Genomic DNA, 16,772 nt, shown 5'->3' with positions numbered 1-16,772 from the left:
TTTTGGTTGAGTAGTATTCCAGTGTGTGTGTAACTTAGGATGTTTCCATATCTTCGTTATTGTAAATAATGCTGCAATAAACATAGGGGTACATGTGTCTTTTTGAATTAGTGTTTTCATATATTTTTTAATCCTCACCTGAGAATATACTTTTATTAATTTTGAGAGAGAGAGGAAGGGAGAGAGAGAGAGAGAAACATCGATCTGTTGCCTCCCATGCTAGGGATTGAAACCACAACCTAGGCATGTGCCTGACCAGAATCAAACCAGCAGCCTTTTGGTGCATGAGATGATGCTCCAACCAACTGAGCCACTAGGCAAGGGCATATTTTCATATTCTTTGGGTAAATATTTAGAGGAGGAATTTCTTGATCTTATGGTAGTTCTATTCATCCTTCCCTTCCCCCTTCCCCCTTCCCCCTTCCCCCTTCCCTCTTCCCCCTCCCCCCTCTCCCCTCCCCCCTTCCCCTTTCCCCTCCCTTCCCCTCCTCTCCCTTTCTCCTGGGAACTCAGCCCAATGCTCCTGTCCACCTGCAGGTGCTCCGACCATGCCTGGAGTACCTATGCCTGGGGTACCCACACCAAGGGCGTGTCCCAAATGGCTGCACTGTGGGGAATGGGATTCAGCTGAGTCCCTCAGAGTTCCAAGGTCCAGGCATTCCCTGACTCCTGCTTGGGACTCTTGTGCCCCCATACCCATTCCACTCCAGGGACTGGGGTTGGATGATGGGGAAGAAAGCCAGTGGCGTCTTGCCAAGTCTGGAAAACCAAGCATCCCTCTATCTCTTGCACTGTGTCTGCCTGTGGGTTCCCTTTTTCCCACATCCTCTCCAACACTTGTTATTTCTTGTGTTTTTGGTAATAGCAATTCTAACAGGTGTGAGTTGATAGCTCATTGTGCTTTTGTTTTGCATGTCCCTAATTGTTAGTGATGTTGAACATCTTTTCATATGCCTTTTGGCCATGTACGTCTTTCTTGGGAAGATGTCTGTTCAGATCCTCTGCCCACTCTTAATCGGGTTGTTTGTTTTCTTGTTGTTGAGTTATATGAGTTATTTATATATTTTTGATATTAATTCCTTTTTGAAAATATCATTTGCAAGCATCTTTTGGCATTCAGTTGATTGCCGTTTTGTTTTGTTGGTTTCTTTTGCTGTGCAGAAAATGTTTAGTTTGATACAGTCCCATTTGTTTATTTTTGTTTTTGTTTCCCTTGTCTTTGGAATCCAGTTCACAAAAACACTACTGAGACCAATGTCCAGAAACTTAGTACCTATGTTTTCTTTTACGATTTTTATTGTTTCAGGTCTTGTATTTAAGTCTTTAATCCATTTTGAGTTCATTTTTGTGTATCGTGTAAGGCAGTCGTTTAGTTTTGTAACCCCTACGATCCACTGCCTGCCACAAGGAGTGCTAAACTGGTGAGATAGGTACTGGTGAAAAAGAAAAGAGGTTTATTTAAGTGCCAGCATCTCAAGAAGATGAAGGACTTTTCCCAATCCTCAAAAACCCATCTTAACATCTTAGTGCAGGCAGAGGTTTTTATAAGGATGGAGAAGAAACGTAGAACAAAGAGATGGGGGTTAGTAAGGGAGGGGGGAATGAAAAATACTACTTCTGTGAAAGGGGAACACAGAAAAGGGAGGGGCTTCCTCCTCTCCTTTCAGAGCTATCTCTTTTCAAACAGGAATTTGTAGATTTACTGTGGACACCTGTGAATTTTCATGACTGGTGCCAAGCAGTCCTTCTCTAAGCTGTAAAAAAAGGGCTAGATAAGGAATGCAAACGCAGGGCTAGGGTTGGCTGTAGCCTTTATCATTTAACTGAAATGTTAATTTATGATTACATTTTCATTTCATTCTTTTGCATATGGCTGTATAGTTTTCCCAGAACCATTTATTTTTATTAAATTAATTAATTTAGTTTTTAATCCTTACCCAAGGTCCATTACTTTTCAGAGAGAGTGGGGTGGGAGGGGAGAGAGAGAAACATGGATGTGATAGAGACATATCGATTGGTTGCCTCCTGCATGTGCCCTGACCTGGGCCAGGGATTGAGCCTGCAACCAAGGTATGTTCCCTTAACTGGAACTGAACCTGGGACCCTTCAGTCCGCAGGCGGACGCTCTAACCACTGAGCCAAACCAGTTAGGGCTCATCACCATTTATTGAAGAGACTTTTCTTTCTCCATTGTATATTCTTGACTTCCTTGACATAAATTAGTTGCCCATATATGTGTGGCTTTACTTTTGGAATATTAAAAAGAAAAAAGAAGTATAACTCTAAGAAACAGAAAAGTTGTTACCAGGGGGTGGGGGAAATAGGGAGAAATTAGTAAAGGCTACAGATTCTAAGTTACAAGATAGATAAGGTCTGTGGATCTAAATTATAACATGGTAACTATAGTTGAGAATACTGTATTGTATAATTGAAATTTTCTAAGAGTAAAGTTTCCCCCTCCCCCAAAAAGGTATACAATGAGGTGATGGATATGTTAATTAACTCAGTGGGAGGGGCGGGGAATCTTTTTCAGTGTATACAATGTAAATCATTATATACTTTAAATATCTTACAATTTTATTTGTCAATTATACTTAAATATAGCTGAAACTTTTGTTTTTATTCACTGAAAGTCCCATATTATTTGAATAACTAAATATTTACTCTAGTATTTTCTCAAATACAATCAGGTTCTTTGTAGTTGAATATAGAACTAAATTTCACTTTGCAATTCACTTACTTAGTAATAATTTTTCCTTCCTTAATATCTGTACGTAGTACAGTGCTTGATACATAGTACATGTCATATGAGTATGCTTGCTACTATTCCCGTCTTCTCCCTTTGTATAACTCTGCTCATGATTTAAGTGATTACATCTATGGGGAAGGTTGTCAGATTTTCAGCTTTTCCAAATGCTGTCATGTTTTAGCTGCCAGCTAGATTCTGGTGTAATTGCCCTACTTCCATTTCTAAATGTAAGTGTGTAAAATAATAGTCCTTAGTGTCTTCACTTTCCAGTGTCAAAGGGCAAAGTCCTTCTCATTGCCTTATTTCCATTAATGGTATTGTAGATCTCACAAATTTGGAATCTTCACACCATCTTCCACTCCTGGCTTCTTCTATATTCAGTTAGTCTCCAGGTTGCATCAAGTCTTGGTCGTATTTTACCTCTTATCATGTTGCTGTTTCAGTTCAGTATCTACTTACCTACGCCATTACAGTAGCTTTCTGTCTTATCATCATTTTACCTTTCTAATTCATCACTGACTGTGGGATAAAGTTTAAATTCTTTTATCTGACATTCAGACCGTTCTTAGTTTTGCACTCTATCAGTTAGGATTGCATTCATTTACAAGTAACAAGCTGTCTGGTGATTGATTATAGGTGATTCCTGACATTGATTCAGCTACTTAATGTTGCCAGGTCTTTTACTCTGCTGGACTTTTCTTCATGGTTGCTTCCTAGTTTTAAGGTGACTCACTATATTTATATTCAGATTCAGAAAGGAAGGGAGTGAAAGGGAAAAAAGCAAAAAGGAAGCTAAGTAAGCCTCCTTTTAAGGAGTGGTCCTGGAAATACCACACAACAACTTTCATTTAAATTTCATTCGCTAAAACTGGTTCATGTGGCTATTCATCTGTGGGGAAGTACAGTGTTTTGTTTTTTGACGTTACTTTCCTCAACAAAATCAGGCTTCTGTATCAAGGAAGAAGGAAAAATGCAGATTGGATATGTAGCTGCAGTTTTGCCACAAGCATCCATCTATCCTAAATGGTGTAACTTCTCAAGTTCTGTACTTTAGCCCAATAAATTACTGAACATATTTGGTACCTTTCAGCAGTTTCATTCCCTTGGAATGTTCTTCCTCTTCCATCCATCTAAATCCAATCCATTGTTCAAGATCAGTTTTAAATATGACCACTTCTAATAAAACTCATCAATTAATCCCAGCGTCAAATGTTACTTTTTCCCCTCCAGACACCAGTAAGCAATTGTGAAGAGTAATGCATTTGTTGAAAAATCATTTTGCCTCATGGGATCTCTTTTGTGGTCTGCAATTGATTTTCTTTGTTTTGTGTTACGTATTTATATTATGTTTCCTCAGTTAGATTGTAAACTTTACAGTTTTATGGTCCTTGTCTACAGGAATTTTATAATCTTGATGTCTTTCACAGACATTTGTTAACTATGTTGTTTTCTCTTACAGGCAAATGTTCTGAAAAGGACTGCATGGAAATGGCTTGCCTTACAATGACAGAAATGGAAGGAACACACACATCTCCTGTACATCAGAATGGTGATATCCCTGGAATGGCTGATTCTGTGAAACAAATAGATTCAGTCCTACAGGTGTATCTTTATCATTCCCTTGGGAAAACTGAGGGAGATTACCTGAAGTTTCCAACTGGGGAGTATGTTGCAGAAGAAATTTGTGTTGCTGCTTCTAAAGCCTGTGGTAACTATTAAAAATAGTTTTTTTTCTTATTAATAGAGGATTGCTTTAATTATGCTACTTGAATACAACATACATGTATAACATGTTAATATTTTTTTAATGCTTGTATGGCTGACAGGTGTGTTCACATGCACAAAAAATGAGAATATCACTAAACTAGAATTTAAGGCAAATCTGCTTTGATCTAGTCCTATAGATTGTTCCCTTTCAAATTTATATTGAAATCTATTCCATTGTGATGGTATTTGGAGGTAGGGCCTTTGGGAAGTGATTAGGTCATCAGGTAGATCCGTCATCAGTGGAATTAGTACCTTATAAAAGAGACCCCAGAGCGCATCTTTGCCCCTTCTGCCATGTGAGGACATAGGAAGAAGATGAATCAGAAGATGAACCATCTATGAACTAGGAGTGGATCCTCATTAGATACTCAACCTGCCAGCGCCTTGATCTTGTACTTTCCAGCCTCCAGAATTGTGAGAAACTTCTGTTATTTATAAGCCATATAGTCTATGGTATTATAGTTATAGCAGTCTGAATGGATTAAGACAAAAATTGGTCCTGCAAAATGGGGGGATGTTGTAACAAACACCTAAAAATGTGGGAGTGGCTTTGAAATCAGGTAATGAGTAATGGAAGAGTTTTGAGGTGCATGCTAGAAAAACCCTACATTGCTGTGCAGTCCTGGTGAGAACTCAGAAAGAAAAGAGATCTGTAGAGAAAGCCTCAATCTTCTTAGAGGATACTTAAGTAATCTTGAACAGAATGTTGGTAGAAATATGGACAGTAAAGGCCATTCTGGTGCCGTCTTAGATGCAGATGAGGAACATGTTATTGAAAACTGGAGGAAAAGTGAGCCTTGTTGTAAAATGGTAAAGAACTTGCCTGAGTTGTGTTTGTGTTTTAGTGTTTTGTGGAAGGTGGAATTTTGTGAACAATAAAATTGTATATTTACCTAAGCAAACTGTTCAAAGTATGGTTGACAAATCCTGACTGCTTATAGTAAAATGTTTGAGAAATGACTTAAAGATGGGATTGTTAAGCAAAAAGGGAGCAAAACTTAAAGATTTGGAAAATCCTCAGCCAATCCATCGTGTAAAAAATAAAGGGTAGTCAGAGGACAACACTAAGGCAGTGGCCAAGCAACCATTTGATAATTAGTGTGGATCAACCATTTCAGCAGGTGCCAGGAACTATTCCCTGCCTAAGACAATAGAAGAATGCCTCCAAAGGCAATTCAGAAATCATCTGGGCTGCCCCTTCTATCACAGACTCAGAGTGCAAAGGCCCTGGTGGCAGAGCACTTTCAAAGGAGGAGCTGCCAAATCTTAGAGACCACCTGCTTGCTTCCTGGTGCTGCCTCATGTTGAAGGCTCCTCTGGTGCGCAGCAGCACTGAGCTCCTTGGCTGCCCAGGTTCCGCTCTGGTAGTCATTAGTGCAGCAGCTGCCTTGCCTTAGGGTGTAGGCAGCAAACTTTGGTGGAGTAAATTGTTTCTACCAGCTCAGAGTACACAGCTCAGGGGACATGGCTGCCTCCACCTAGATTTCAAAGGATGGAATCATGGGGCAGGGCTCCTGGAGCCTTGGGGACCCAAATTCTGCCTGGCAAAGGTGTAGGGACAGTAATGCTGCCCCAGTGTGTCCTGCAGGCAGGACCTCTGCCTCAGTGGACCTGGAATTCAGAGCATCAAGTCTAAGGGAATTATTCTCAAACCTTAAGGTCTAGTGGAATTTGCCCTGTTGTGTTTTAAACTTGGTTGGGGTCTGTTGTCACTCCTTTCTCTTCTGCTTTTGGGATGGAAATATTTATCCTATGCCTGTCCCACCATTGTGTTTTGGAAACACATAACTTGTCAGCTGGAGAACAGTTTGCCTCAGGATGAATTGTACCTTGAGTTTCACCCAAATCTGATTTTGATTATATTTAGATGAGACTTTGAACTTCAGACTTTTGAGTTGATGCTGGAATGAGTTAAAACTTTGGCAGCTGTTGGGATGGAATGAATATATTTTGAATGTGAAAAGGACATGAACCCTGGCTGGTGTTGCTCAGTGGTCGGACCGCCGGCCAATGCACTGAAGGGTTGTGGGTTTGATTCCGGTCAAGAGCATGTACCTGGGTTGTGGGTTTACTCCCTGTCCCTGGTCAAGGCAGGTGCAGGAAGCAACCAGTCTATGTGTTTCTCTCGCATCACTCTCTCCCTCCCTCCCTCTGCCTCCCTCTCTCCCTTCCTTACACTCTCTCAGAAAAGCAATGGAAAAAATATCCTCAGGTGAGGAGTAACAACAACAACAGAAAAAGGACATGAATTTTGAAAGTCCAGGGGCAGAATGCTATAGGCTGAATGTTTGTGCTTCCCACCCCCCAAAATTCATATGTCAAAACTTATTCTCCCAATGTGATCATATCTGGCAGTGATGTCTTTGGGAGATGGATGGGTCATGAGGTTAAGATATTACCTTAGCTCAGTTGCTTTTCCACCCCTATGTGACTTAGTTATAGAACTTGTCTTTTTGGATTATGAATATTTGTCTGTCTCTTTTTAAAGATAAAGTCAGTTATGTTATAATGTGACATGTATTTCTAAAGTGCACTGTGCTCTACTAAATTTTTCTATAAAAATTTCAGGGCTTGTATGAAAAATGAGGTTAGGAGCATAATGCTCAAAAACTTTGTGACCTTAAAAAAGGTAAAAACCTAATAAAACAACACATGTTAAATGGTAAAGAAATACATAAATGCTGCAATAAATATGGCACTTTACCTTAAACAAGTCATTAAATTTGCTTCTGGAAGTGGATGTTGGAAAGCTTTCAGCTTGTGAGTTATGAAGTGGGAGAAGGAAAGATACCTGAAATCAGGTGGGAAGTTGTAACACCACATATAAATGGCTGTGGCTCATACCACATGTGGTAAACTGCGGTAGCTGGTAGATCTTTGCTCCATGTATGTTCTCAGTTTGGGTTCTAGGCGGAAGGAGTACCCCTCTCTGGGACATTATGTTTTCACGGTGGAAGGCAGGAAAACATGAGGGCTGCTGGAAACCGGAAATACCTCTTAATGCCTCTGCTTGGAACCAACACACTATCACTTCTGTTCAGATTCCATTGGCCAGACAAAGTCATATGGCTAAGCCAGTGTTAATCAGATAAAGTGGTCCATTCAGGGATTGGAGGAGAAGAGGGAATATTTGTTGAATGATAATGTAGTCTATCACAATTTTCCCTCTTGGTCACAGTATTAATTTTCCCTTATTCAGTATTCCAAATAAATTTTCCCTTCCCCAAGAAGGATACCCAAAAGTTGTCATCCAATCATAGCATCAGGCTCAAAATCCAGGCTCTCCTGATATTCTCTGTATCGTGTCCAGATGTTCTGCTTGATCCAGAAATCTGTGAACTGAATTATTCTGGTATCATATCTACAACCTTGACAAGTTATCAAAAATAGGATATGGGGTAATTTTCTGTAGCATTAAGATGACAAGGTTTCAACAAAATGGCTATGTAGAGTTATCTGTTGGAATCCTCCCACCCCTCTCTGAGCCCTTTGCCAATTACTCTTTCTTGACTGTGCTGCTCAGGTACCCAGTATTCCTTCCCTTCCCATCCCAAATGCATTTCATTGTATTTAGCTGCAAACTTATATATATTAACAACCCTTTGTTTAGTATGGCTTTGATTATCTGATAAACTATTTTATAATAAGTTATAAATGATAAATAGTTTTAATATCAAAATATTTGTATTTCATGAAGTATCTTGATCTATAGTAATCTCTAATTGTAAAAATGATTAGAGGAGATATATATTTTTTGAATGACCTTTATTTTTAACTCAGTCCCTAAAAAGTATAATAGAATATGGAGTTAATGTTACAGCTGTACACCGTGTTATACATTTTTCAGCTAGCTAAAACCTACATGTGTTATTCAATACTTACAACAACATTAGGGTGTGTAGGTACTATTGCTATCTTTCTTTTAAAGATGAGGAAATTGCCCAAATTACTCTCTATCCTTTAACCTGACCTTAGAATTCCATTTGGCCATTTTGGAAGTGGAGTTTTTAGGCCCCTACTTTTTAATATTGAAAATTGTGACTAATCATGAGGTGGTTCAGGCATTCATTCAGCCAAGCCAACACCAAATGGAGCCATTTAATCCTGAATCATTTGACAAGTGAATACATGGGTTAGCTCTGTTGTGGAAAGAGAGTAAGAGAATAAAGAAAGGTTATAAAATGCCCAGTTGGGCATGGCTCAGCTGTTGAGCATCAACCTAGGATCCAGGAGATCGAGGTTTGATTCCCAGTCAGGGCACATGCCCAGGTTGCGGGCTCGACCCCCAGTCGGGGGTGTGCAGGAGGCAGCAGATCAATGACTCTCTCATCATTGATGTTTCTGTCTCTCCCTCTCCCTTCCTCTCTCTCCTTTCCTCTCTCTGAAATCAATAAAGATACATTAAAAAAGAGAGAAAGGTTATAAAATGATGTTAGAAACCATTGTCAACTCTACTTTTATGTGAGAAAAATAACCAAGATCTCATTAGGATAGGATTATTTTTTAAGCTTGCCTATTTAGGGTTAGAGCCAGCATTTCTAATCTTTTGATTAACTTTTAAAGAGATTTGAAGAATATATTTTATTTATCCACATATGTACAATTTTCAGCAATCTTTATTCCATTGTGTGAATCCAGATGTCCATTTGGCATCATTCTTCTTTTGAAGAACTTCTTTCAATATTTTTTTGTAGTATAGGTCTGCTGTATATAAATTATCTCAACTTTTGCTTGGTTGAAAGTTTTTACCATTATTTTTGAAAGACATTTTTGCCGAGTACGTAGAATGTCTACAGTGTTTTTTTCAGTACTTCTTTCACTATTTCTGGCTTGAGTTGTTTCTGATGAGAAGTAAGCTATCATTTTTGTCTTTGTTTCTTTTATTAAATGTGTCTTTTTTTCTCATGGTATTTATGATTCTCTTTTTATCACTTGTATTTGGAAATTTGATTAAAATGTACTTTGATGCAGATTTCTTTGCTTGTGGTTTGTTGAGCCTCTTGGATGTATGAGTTAATAATTTTCACTACATTTATGTACTCCTTTCTTGTTCCTCATCTTTCTGGACCTCATTAGCTAGACCTTTTGATATTTCCTGACATCACTTTTACATGTTTTTTTCAGTCTCAGTTCTTTGTGTTTGGCTTCATTTTATTTGGTTTTCATTGCTATGTCTTCATATTTACCAATCTTTTTTTTCTGCAGTTTATACCTTAAAAGTTTTATTTGGATTGCTTTTTTTTTTAATCCTCACCTGAGGATACTTTTTCCATTGCTTCTCAGAGAGTTGAAGGGAGAGAGAGAGAGAGAAACATTGGTGTGAGAGAGATATAGCTATTGATTGCTGAGGTATATGTGTCCTTGATCTGAATAGAACCTGAGATCCTTTAGTCCATGGGTCGATGCTCTAACCACTGTGCCAAACTGGTTAGGGCTGGATTGCTTTTTAATGATTTCCATTACCTCATCATGTTCATGTTTTGTTCTACCTTCTTTAATAGATGTGACATAGTATAGTACCTGATTTCATTTTGGGGGCATCCTTCTACTCACTGATAGTTCTTCTAGTTATGGGTCATATTTTCCTGCTTCTTTAAATGCCTACAATTTTTGATTGGATACTGGACATTGTAATATAAATTTGTAATTTACATTGTTGCCTGCTATATTTTGTTGTATTCTTTAAATAGTGATGGACTTTGTTCTGGCAGGTGGTTAGGTAACTTGTGATTTACTTTGCCGCTTTTGAGACTTCCCTGTTTTTTTGTTTTGTTTGTAAAATAATTCAATATTTTTAGTGTATTTGCAAAGCTGTGCAATCATCATGTTAGTTTTCACCACCTCACTCTCACCTATAAGAAATAACACGCCATTTTTCCACCAACTCCCCCAACCACCTATTTACTTCTGTCTTTAGAAATTTGTATATTTGGGACATTTTGTATAAATGGAATCATGCATATGTGGTTCTTTTTGACTAGGAGTTGAATTCCTGAGTTATCGTAACTTTGTGCTTAACCTTTTGAGGAACTGCCAGAATGTTTTCAAAGCACCTGCACCATTTCACATCCCCATAAGCAGTGTAGGAAGGCCTCAATTTCTCTGCATCCTCATGTCTTTTTGATGATAGTATGAAGTTCATCCATGTACCATCTATCAGTACTTCATTCTTTTTTCTTTTTCTTTTTTAAAATATATCTTTATTCATTTCAGAGGGAGGAAGGGAGAGGGAGAGAGAGAGAGAAATATCAATGATGAGAGTTATCATTGATCGGCTGCCTCCTGCACCCCTACTGGGGATCGAGCCCACAACGTGGGCATGTGCCCTGACTGGGAATCAAACCACAATCTCCTTGATCCTAGGTCGATACTCAACCACAGAGCCATGCTGGCTGGGCATGAGTAATGTTCCTATGAACATTATACAGGTTTTGTGTGGACATATGATTTAATTTCTCCTGGGTATATATCTAGGAGTGGAATTGCTGGGTCAAATGGTAACTCCACATTTAACTTTTTGAGGAACTACCAGACTAACACTAGTTGTTATCTGACTTTTTAAATTATATCCATTCTAGTAGATGTGAAGTGGTATCTTATTGTAGTTTTGATTTTTTTTTTTCTGATTGCTAATGATTTTGAACATCTTTGCATTGCTTATTGGCCATTTGCATATCTTCTTTGGAGAAATGTCTTTTTAATTCCTTTGCCCACTTTAAAAAGGCTTATTTCTTGTTATTGAGTTGTTAATAGTTATGTTTTCTAGATACAGATCCACTATCAAATATATAATTTGAAAATATTTTTTCTCACTTTCTGTTTTGTCTTTTCACTGACTGGATATGATAGTGTCCTCTGAAACAAAGATTTTTAATTTTAATGAAGTCCAGCTTATTTATTTTTACTCCTGGTGTTTGTGTTTTTTGTCATCTCTAAGAATCCATTACCAAATCCAAGGTCATGAAGAATTGCCCCAGCAGGTTTTTTTTCTAGAAGTTTTCAAGTTTTAGTTTTGATCCATTTTGAGTTAATTTTTGCATATAGTTTGAGGTAGAGGTCCAATATCATTCTTTTTCATGTGAGTGTCCATTGGTTACTGACTTCTCCCACTTTTTACAGTGTTTATAAGTTCATCCATGTTGTACCACGTATTAGTACATTATTCTTTTATGGCTGAATAATATTAAATACATAATACAACATGGATGAACCTTTTAACAAGAAGCCATTAACAAATGGATATCCAGCACCATTTGATGAAGAGGCTATGATTTCCCCATTCAGTTGTCTTAGAACCCTCATCAAAATATCATTTGCCAATAGAAGAATAGATTTATTTCTGGATTTTCAATTCTGTTCCATTTGTCTGTATGTCTGTCTTAATGCCAGTATCACTTTCTTCACTGTAGCTTTGTAGTAGGTTTTGAAATCAGTAAAAATGAGTCTTCCGACTTTTTTATTCTTTTTAAAGACTGTTTTGGCCCTTCAATTTTTATATGAATTTTATGATTAACTTGTCAATTTTTGCAATGATGAGAGCTGAGATTTTAGTAGAGATTGCATTGAATATATAGATCAATTTGGGAAGACTGTCATCTTAAGTAAGTCTTCCAATCCACAAAAATTAGGTGTCTTTTTGTCTTCTTAGGTCTTCTTTAATTTTTTTTCCCCTGCAGTGTTTTGTAATGTTCAGCATATAAGTCTTTTACCTCTTAGGTTTATTCATAGGTATTTTATTTACTTGGATGTTATTATAAATGGATATTTAAATTATTATCCTCTTTGGATTGTTCATTGCTATTGTTAAAAATGCAACTGATTTTTGCCTGTTGGTCTTGTATTCTGCAACTTTTCTGAATTCATTTAAAGCTCTGATCATTTTGGGGAGGGATTATTTATTATTTTCTGTATATGAGATCATGCCATGTACAAATAGGGACAGTTTTGATTCTTCCTTCCCAATTTGGATGTCTTTTATTTTTCTTACCTAATTGCTCTGTCTAGAACTTCAGTTACAGCGTTGAATAGAAGTAATGTGAATGGGGCGTCCTTGTCTTGTTCCTGATCTTAAGGGTAGGTTTTTAGTCTTTCACCAGTATGATATTACTTGTGGGTGTTTTATCAGTGCCCATTATCACATTAAGGAAGTTCCCTTTCATTTCTAGTTGAAATATTTTTTTAAGTCATAAAGGAGTATTAGACTTTGTTGCATACTTTTTGTGTGTGAATTGAGATGATAATATGTTTTTTTCACTTTATTATCTTGATTATTTTCATATGTTGAATCACTCTTTTATTCCTGGGATAAATTCCACCTGGTCATGGTGTATAATACTTTTAATATTTTGCTGGATGTGGTTGGCTGTTATTTTGTTGAGGACATTTGTATCTATATTCATCAAGGACATTGGTCTGTAGTTTTCTTGTAGTGTCTTTATTTGGCTTCAGTATCAAGGTAATGCTGGCCTAATTGAATAAGTTAGAGAGCATTGCCCTGTTTATTTATATTTTTGTGTGAAGATTTTGAGAAAGATTGTTGCTGTTTCTTCTTTCAACGATGGATAGAATTCACCAGTGAAGCCAACTGGTCCGGGTGTTTCTTTGTTGGGAAATTTTTGATTATGGATTCAATCTCTTTATTTCTTATAGGTCTGTTTAGAGTTTCTATTTCTTCCTGAGTCAGTTTTGATAGTTTGTGTGTTTCTAGGAATTTTTCCATTTTATCTAGGTTATCTAATCTTGGCAAATATTTTTTCATTGTATTTTCTTATACTTTTTATTTTTGTAATGTTAGTAGCACTGTTCCCACTTTCATTTCTAATTTTGGTCATTTGAATCTTTTCTCTTTCTTTCTTGTTCAGTCTAGCTAAAGGTTTGGCAGTTTTCTTGTTCTTTTCTTAGAACCAGTGTTTGGTTGCACTGATTTTCTTCTGTTGTTTTTCTCTTCTCTCTTTCCCTTATCTGTACTTTAGTCTTTATTATTTTCTCCTTTCTGCTGGCTTTGGGCTTAGTCTACTTTTTTTTCTTTTAGTTCCTTAAGGAGCAGGGTGAGGCTATTGATTTGAGATCTTTCTTCTTTTTTAAAAAATATGTTTTTATTGACTTTTAGAGAAGAAGGGAGAGGGGAGGAGAGAGAGAAAAACATCCATGAGAGAGAAATATTGATGGCTGCCTCCTGCACGCCCCTACTGGGGATAGAGCCTACAGCATGGGCATATGCTCCGACCGGGAATTGAATCAGTGATCTCTTGGTTCATGGGTCGATGCTCAACCACTGAGCCACACTGGCCGGGCAAGGTTTTTATTCTTTTTAATGTAGGTGTTTATAGCCAAAATTTCCTCTTTATCTTTTGGCTTTGCTACACTTCATAAGTTTTGATATCTTGCGTCTTTGTTTTCATTTGTCTCACTGTATTTTCTAATTTCCCTTGTTATTTCTTCTTTGATTCATTGATTGTTTCAGTGTATTGTTTAATTTTCATATATTTGTGAATTTTTTTTAGTTCTCCTTCTGTTGTAATTTCTAGTTTTATTCCATTGTGGTGGGAGAAGATACTTTGGATGATTTCAGTCTTTAAAAAGGTATTGAGATTTCTTTTGTGATTTAACATATGGCCTATCCTGGCGACTATTCTATTCATATTTCAGAAAAGTGTGTATTCTGCTATTTTGGGGTAGTGTTCTATATATAGATATAGTTGATTTCTAGTGTTATTTAAATTCCCTGCTTCTTTATTGTTCTTTAGTCTAGTTTTTCTGTCCATTATTGAGAATGGGGTATTGAACTTTCTCAGTACTATTGGTGAATTGTTTATTTCTCCCTTCAGTTTTCAGTTTTTGGTTCATATGTTTTGGGGCTAATTTGTTAGGTATGTGTGTTTATAATTGTTATACTTCTTGAAGGAATGAAACTTTCATGATGTCCTCTGTCTTATGTAACTGTTTTTGACTTAGAGTGTCTGAAGGGGTTCCTGGACCCAGTTCCAACGTGTATGTGTAGCTTAACTACACCAACATGCAATTCTCGAACATCAGCAGGGTGTCAAGAATTCAACTCAATTCTGACACTATCTACTCAGATACAGAATCAGATTCCATGGTAATCTGATTGCCCATAAGATTGCCCTCCACTTTGGATGGTAGTTGCAAGCCCAGTTTTTCACCTGTGCTTCTGACTGACCGGCTATAAGTTGGGGGTTCTAATGACCCCCCTTCTTGGGTTTCGTTAATTTGCTAGAATGGCTCACAGAATTTAGGAAAATGTGTTTACTAACTAGATTACTGATTTATTACAAAGGATGGTAAATAATATGTACTAACAGCCATATGAAAAGATATATAAGAGTGAACTCCTGAACGAAGGAGCTTCTGTGTTCATGGAGTTTGGGATTTAGCATGGTTGCGCATGAAAGCATTCTGGTTCTCAACACGGAAGCTCCAAAAACCCCCTCCTTTTGGATTATTATGGAGACTTCATTAAATGGAGGCATGATTGATTAACTCATTGGTCATTAGTGTTTGATTCAACCTCTAGCTCCTGTCTACTCCCCAGAAATTAGAAGGTGGGACTGAAAGTTCTAACCTTCTATTCATGTTTGGTTTTCGTGGCAGCCAGCCTCCTTTCGTAGATACTTTGCAAAGGTTACCTTTATTAACATAAACTCATTTGTGGGGGAAAGGGCTTGTTTTGAATAACAGACACCCATTTTACTTTTATGGCTCTGAAGTATTTTCAGAAACTAAGGGCAAGAGACCAAATATAATAACAAAAGATGCTCCCATTGCTCTTAATGCTCAGGAAATTCCAAGGGTTTTGAGAAATGTGAGCCAGGAACTGTGGATGAAAACCAAATATATCTGATAAATACATTTTGGTCATCTGAATGAACAAATATATATATTTCTTATAAATCACTATCTTGTAGAGTGTGTTTATTTTGATATTAGTTATAGCCATCCCAGCTTTCTTTTGCTTATTATTTGCATGGGTTATCTTTTTCCATCTTTTCCCTTTCAACTTAAAATGTCTTTAGATTTAAAGTGGGTCTCTTGTGTACAACATATAGTTGGATTGTGTTTTTTACCCATTCTCCCAATCTCTGCCTTATTTGGATAGTTTTATTCATTTGCATTTGTAGTAATTACTGATAAGGAAGACTAGTTTCTCCCATTTTCTCTGTTTTCTGTATTTTTCATAACTTTTTTTATTCCTTGTTTCCTCCAGTATTGCCTTCTTTTGTGGTTAACTTTTTTATTACACCATTTTGATTCCTTTTCATTTTCCATTCTATATATTTTTGAAGTTATTTTCTTAGGGATTACCCTAGGAATTACAATTTGTCTCTTAAATTTGTAACAATCTATTTTGAATTAATACCACCTTAGCTTCAATAGTATGCAAAACTCTGCTTATATATACCTCTGTACCTTCTCCTTTATGATATTGTTTTACTAATTATATCTTTATGCACTGTGTGCCTGTTAGTATAGATTTATAATTATTGGTATATACATTTGTCTTTTAAATCATGTTGGGGAAAAGAAGAATTATAATAAAACTCTAATAATACTGGCTTTTGTATTTATCTATATAGTTAGCTACGTCAGAGTTCTTTTTCTTTACTTGTCTTTGAGTTACTATGTAATATCTTGTCATTTCCACTTAGAGAATGCTTTTAACACTTCCTATAGGGCATGTCTATTAGAAGTGAACTCCCTCAGCTTTTGTTTATCTGAGAATGTTTTAATTTCTTTATTTTTGAAGGATAATTTTGCAGATATAAAATTCTTGTTTGACAGTTTTCTCTTCGAGCACTGTAAATATGTCATTCTATTGCCTTTTGGCTGAATGGTTTCTGAGAAATTGGCTGTGAGTCATATTGAGGATTCCTGATCAGGAATTTATTATATGTAATGAATCACTTCTCCCTTGCTGTTTTCAAGGTTCTCTGTTGTTGGCTTTTGATAGTTTGATTTTAATGTGTCTCGGTTTATATCCCTTTGTATTTATCCATTTTGGACCTCACTGAGCTTCATGGATTTGTGAGTTTGTGGGTTTCATCAAATTTGGGGAGGTTTGGGCCATTATTTATCTAAGTATTTTTTTTGTCTCTTTCTCTATTATATCTTTCTCTGGGACTCCCATATTATACTCTGTGTAATTTTAGTCCTCTGAAATTTGTTGGCTGTTTTGTGATTCAGATTATCGGGGAGGTTTTCAAAAATGTTTCACATGCATTTGAAAACAGTTTATATT

General features: G+C 36.8%; 1 protein-coding gene across 3 annotated transcripts in view; it reads left to right on the top strand.

Annotated features, from left to right (window-relative positions):
* JAK2 (Janus kinase 2) overlaps window positions 1-16,772 on the top strand; it is an 85,988-nt gene that overhangs the window by 19,192 nt on the left and 50,024 nt on the right. For all 3 annotated transcript variants that reach the window (XM_087822678.1, XM_087822677.1, XM_087822676.1), the window contains one exon: window positions 4,209-4,457. In XM_087822678.1, coding sequence (XP_087678804.1) covers window positions 4,232-4,457 — 226 coding nt within the window. In that variant the 5' untranslated portion in view covers window positions 4,209-4,231. The remainder of the gene's footprint in view (window positions 1-4,208; window positions 4,458-16,772) is intronic.

The sequence above is a fragment of the Miniopterus natalensis genome, chromosome 12, assembly GCF_054644295.1.
Source record: "Miniopterus natalensis isolate mMinNat1 chromosome 12, mMinNat1.hap1, whole genome shotgun sequence".
NCBI classification, from domain to species: domain Eukaryota; kingdom Metazoa; phylum Chordata; class Mammalia; order Chiroptera; family Miniopteridae; genus Miniopterus; species Miniopterus natalensis.
The sequence above is the reverse complement of the archived record's forward strand: the minus strand, read 5'-3'. Positions and strand labels throughout refer to the sequence as shown.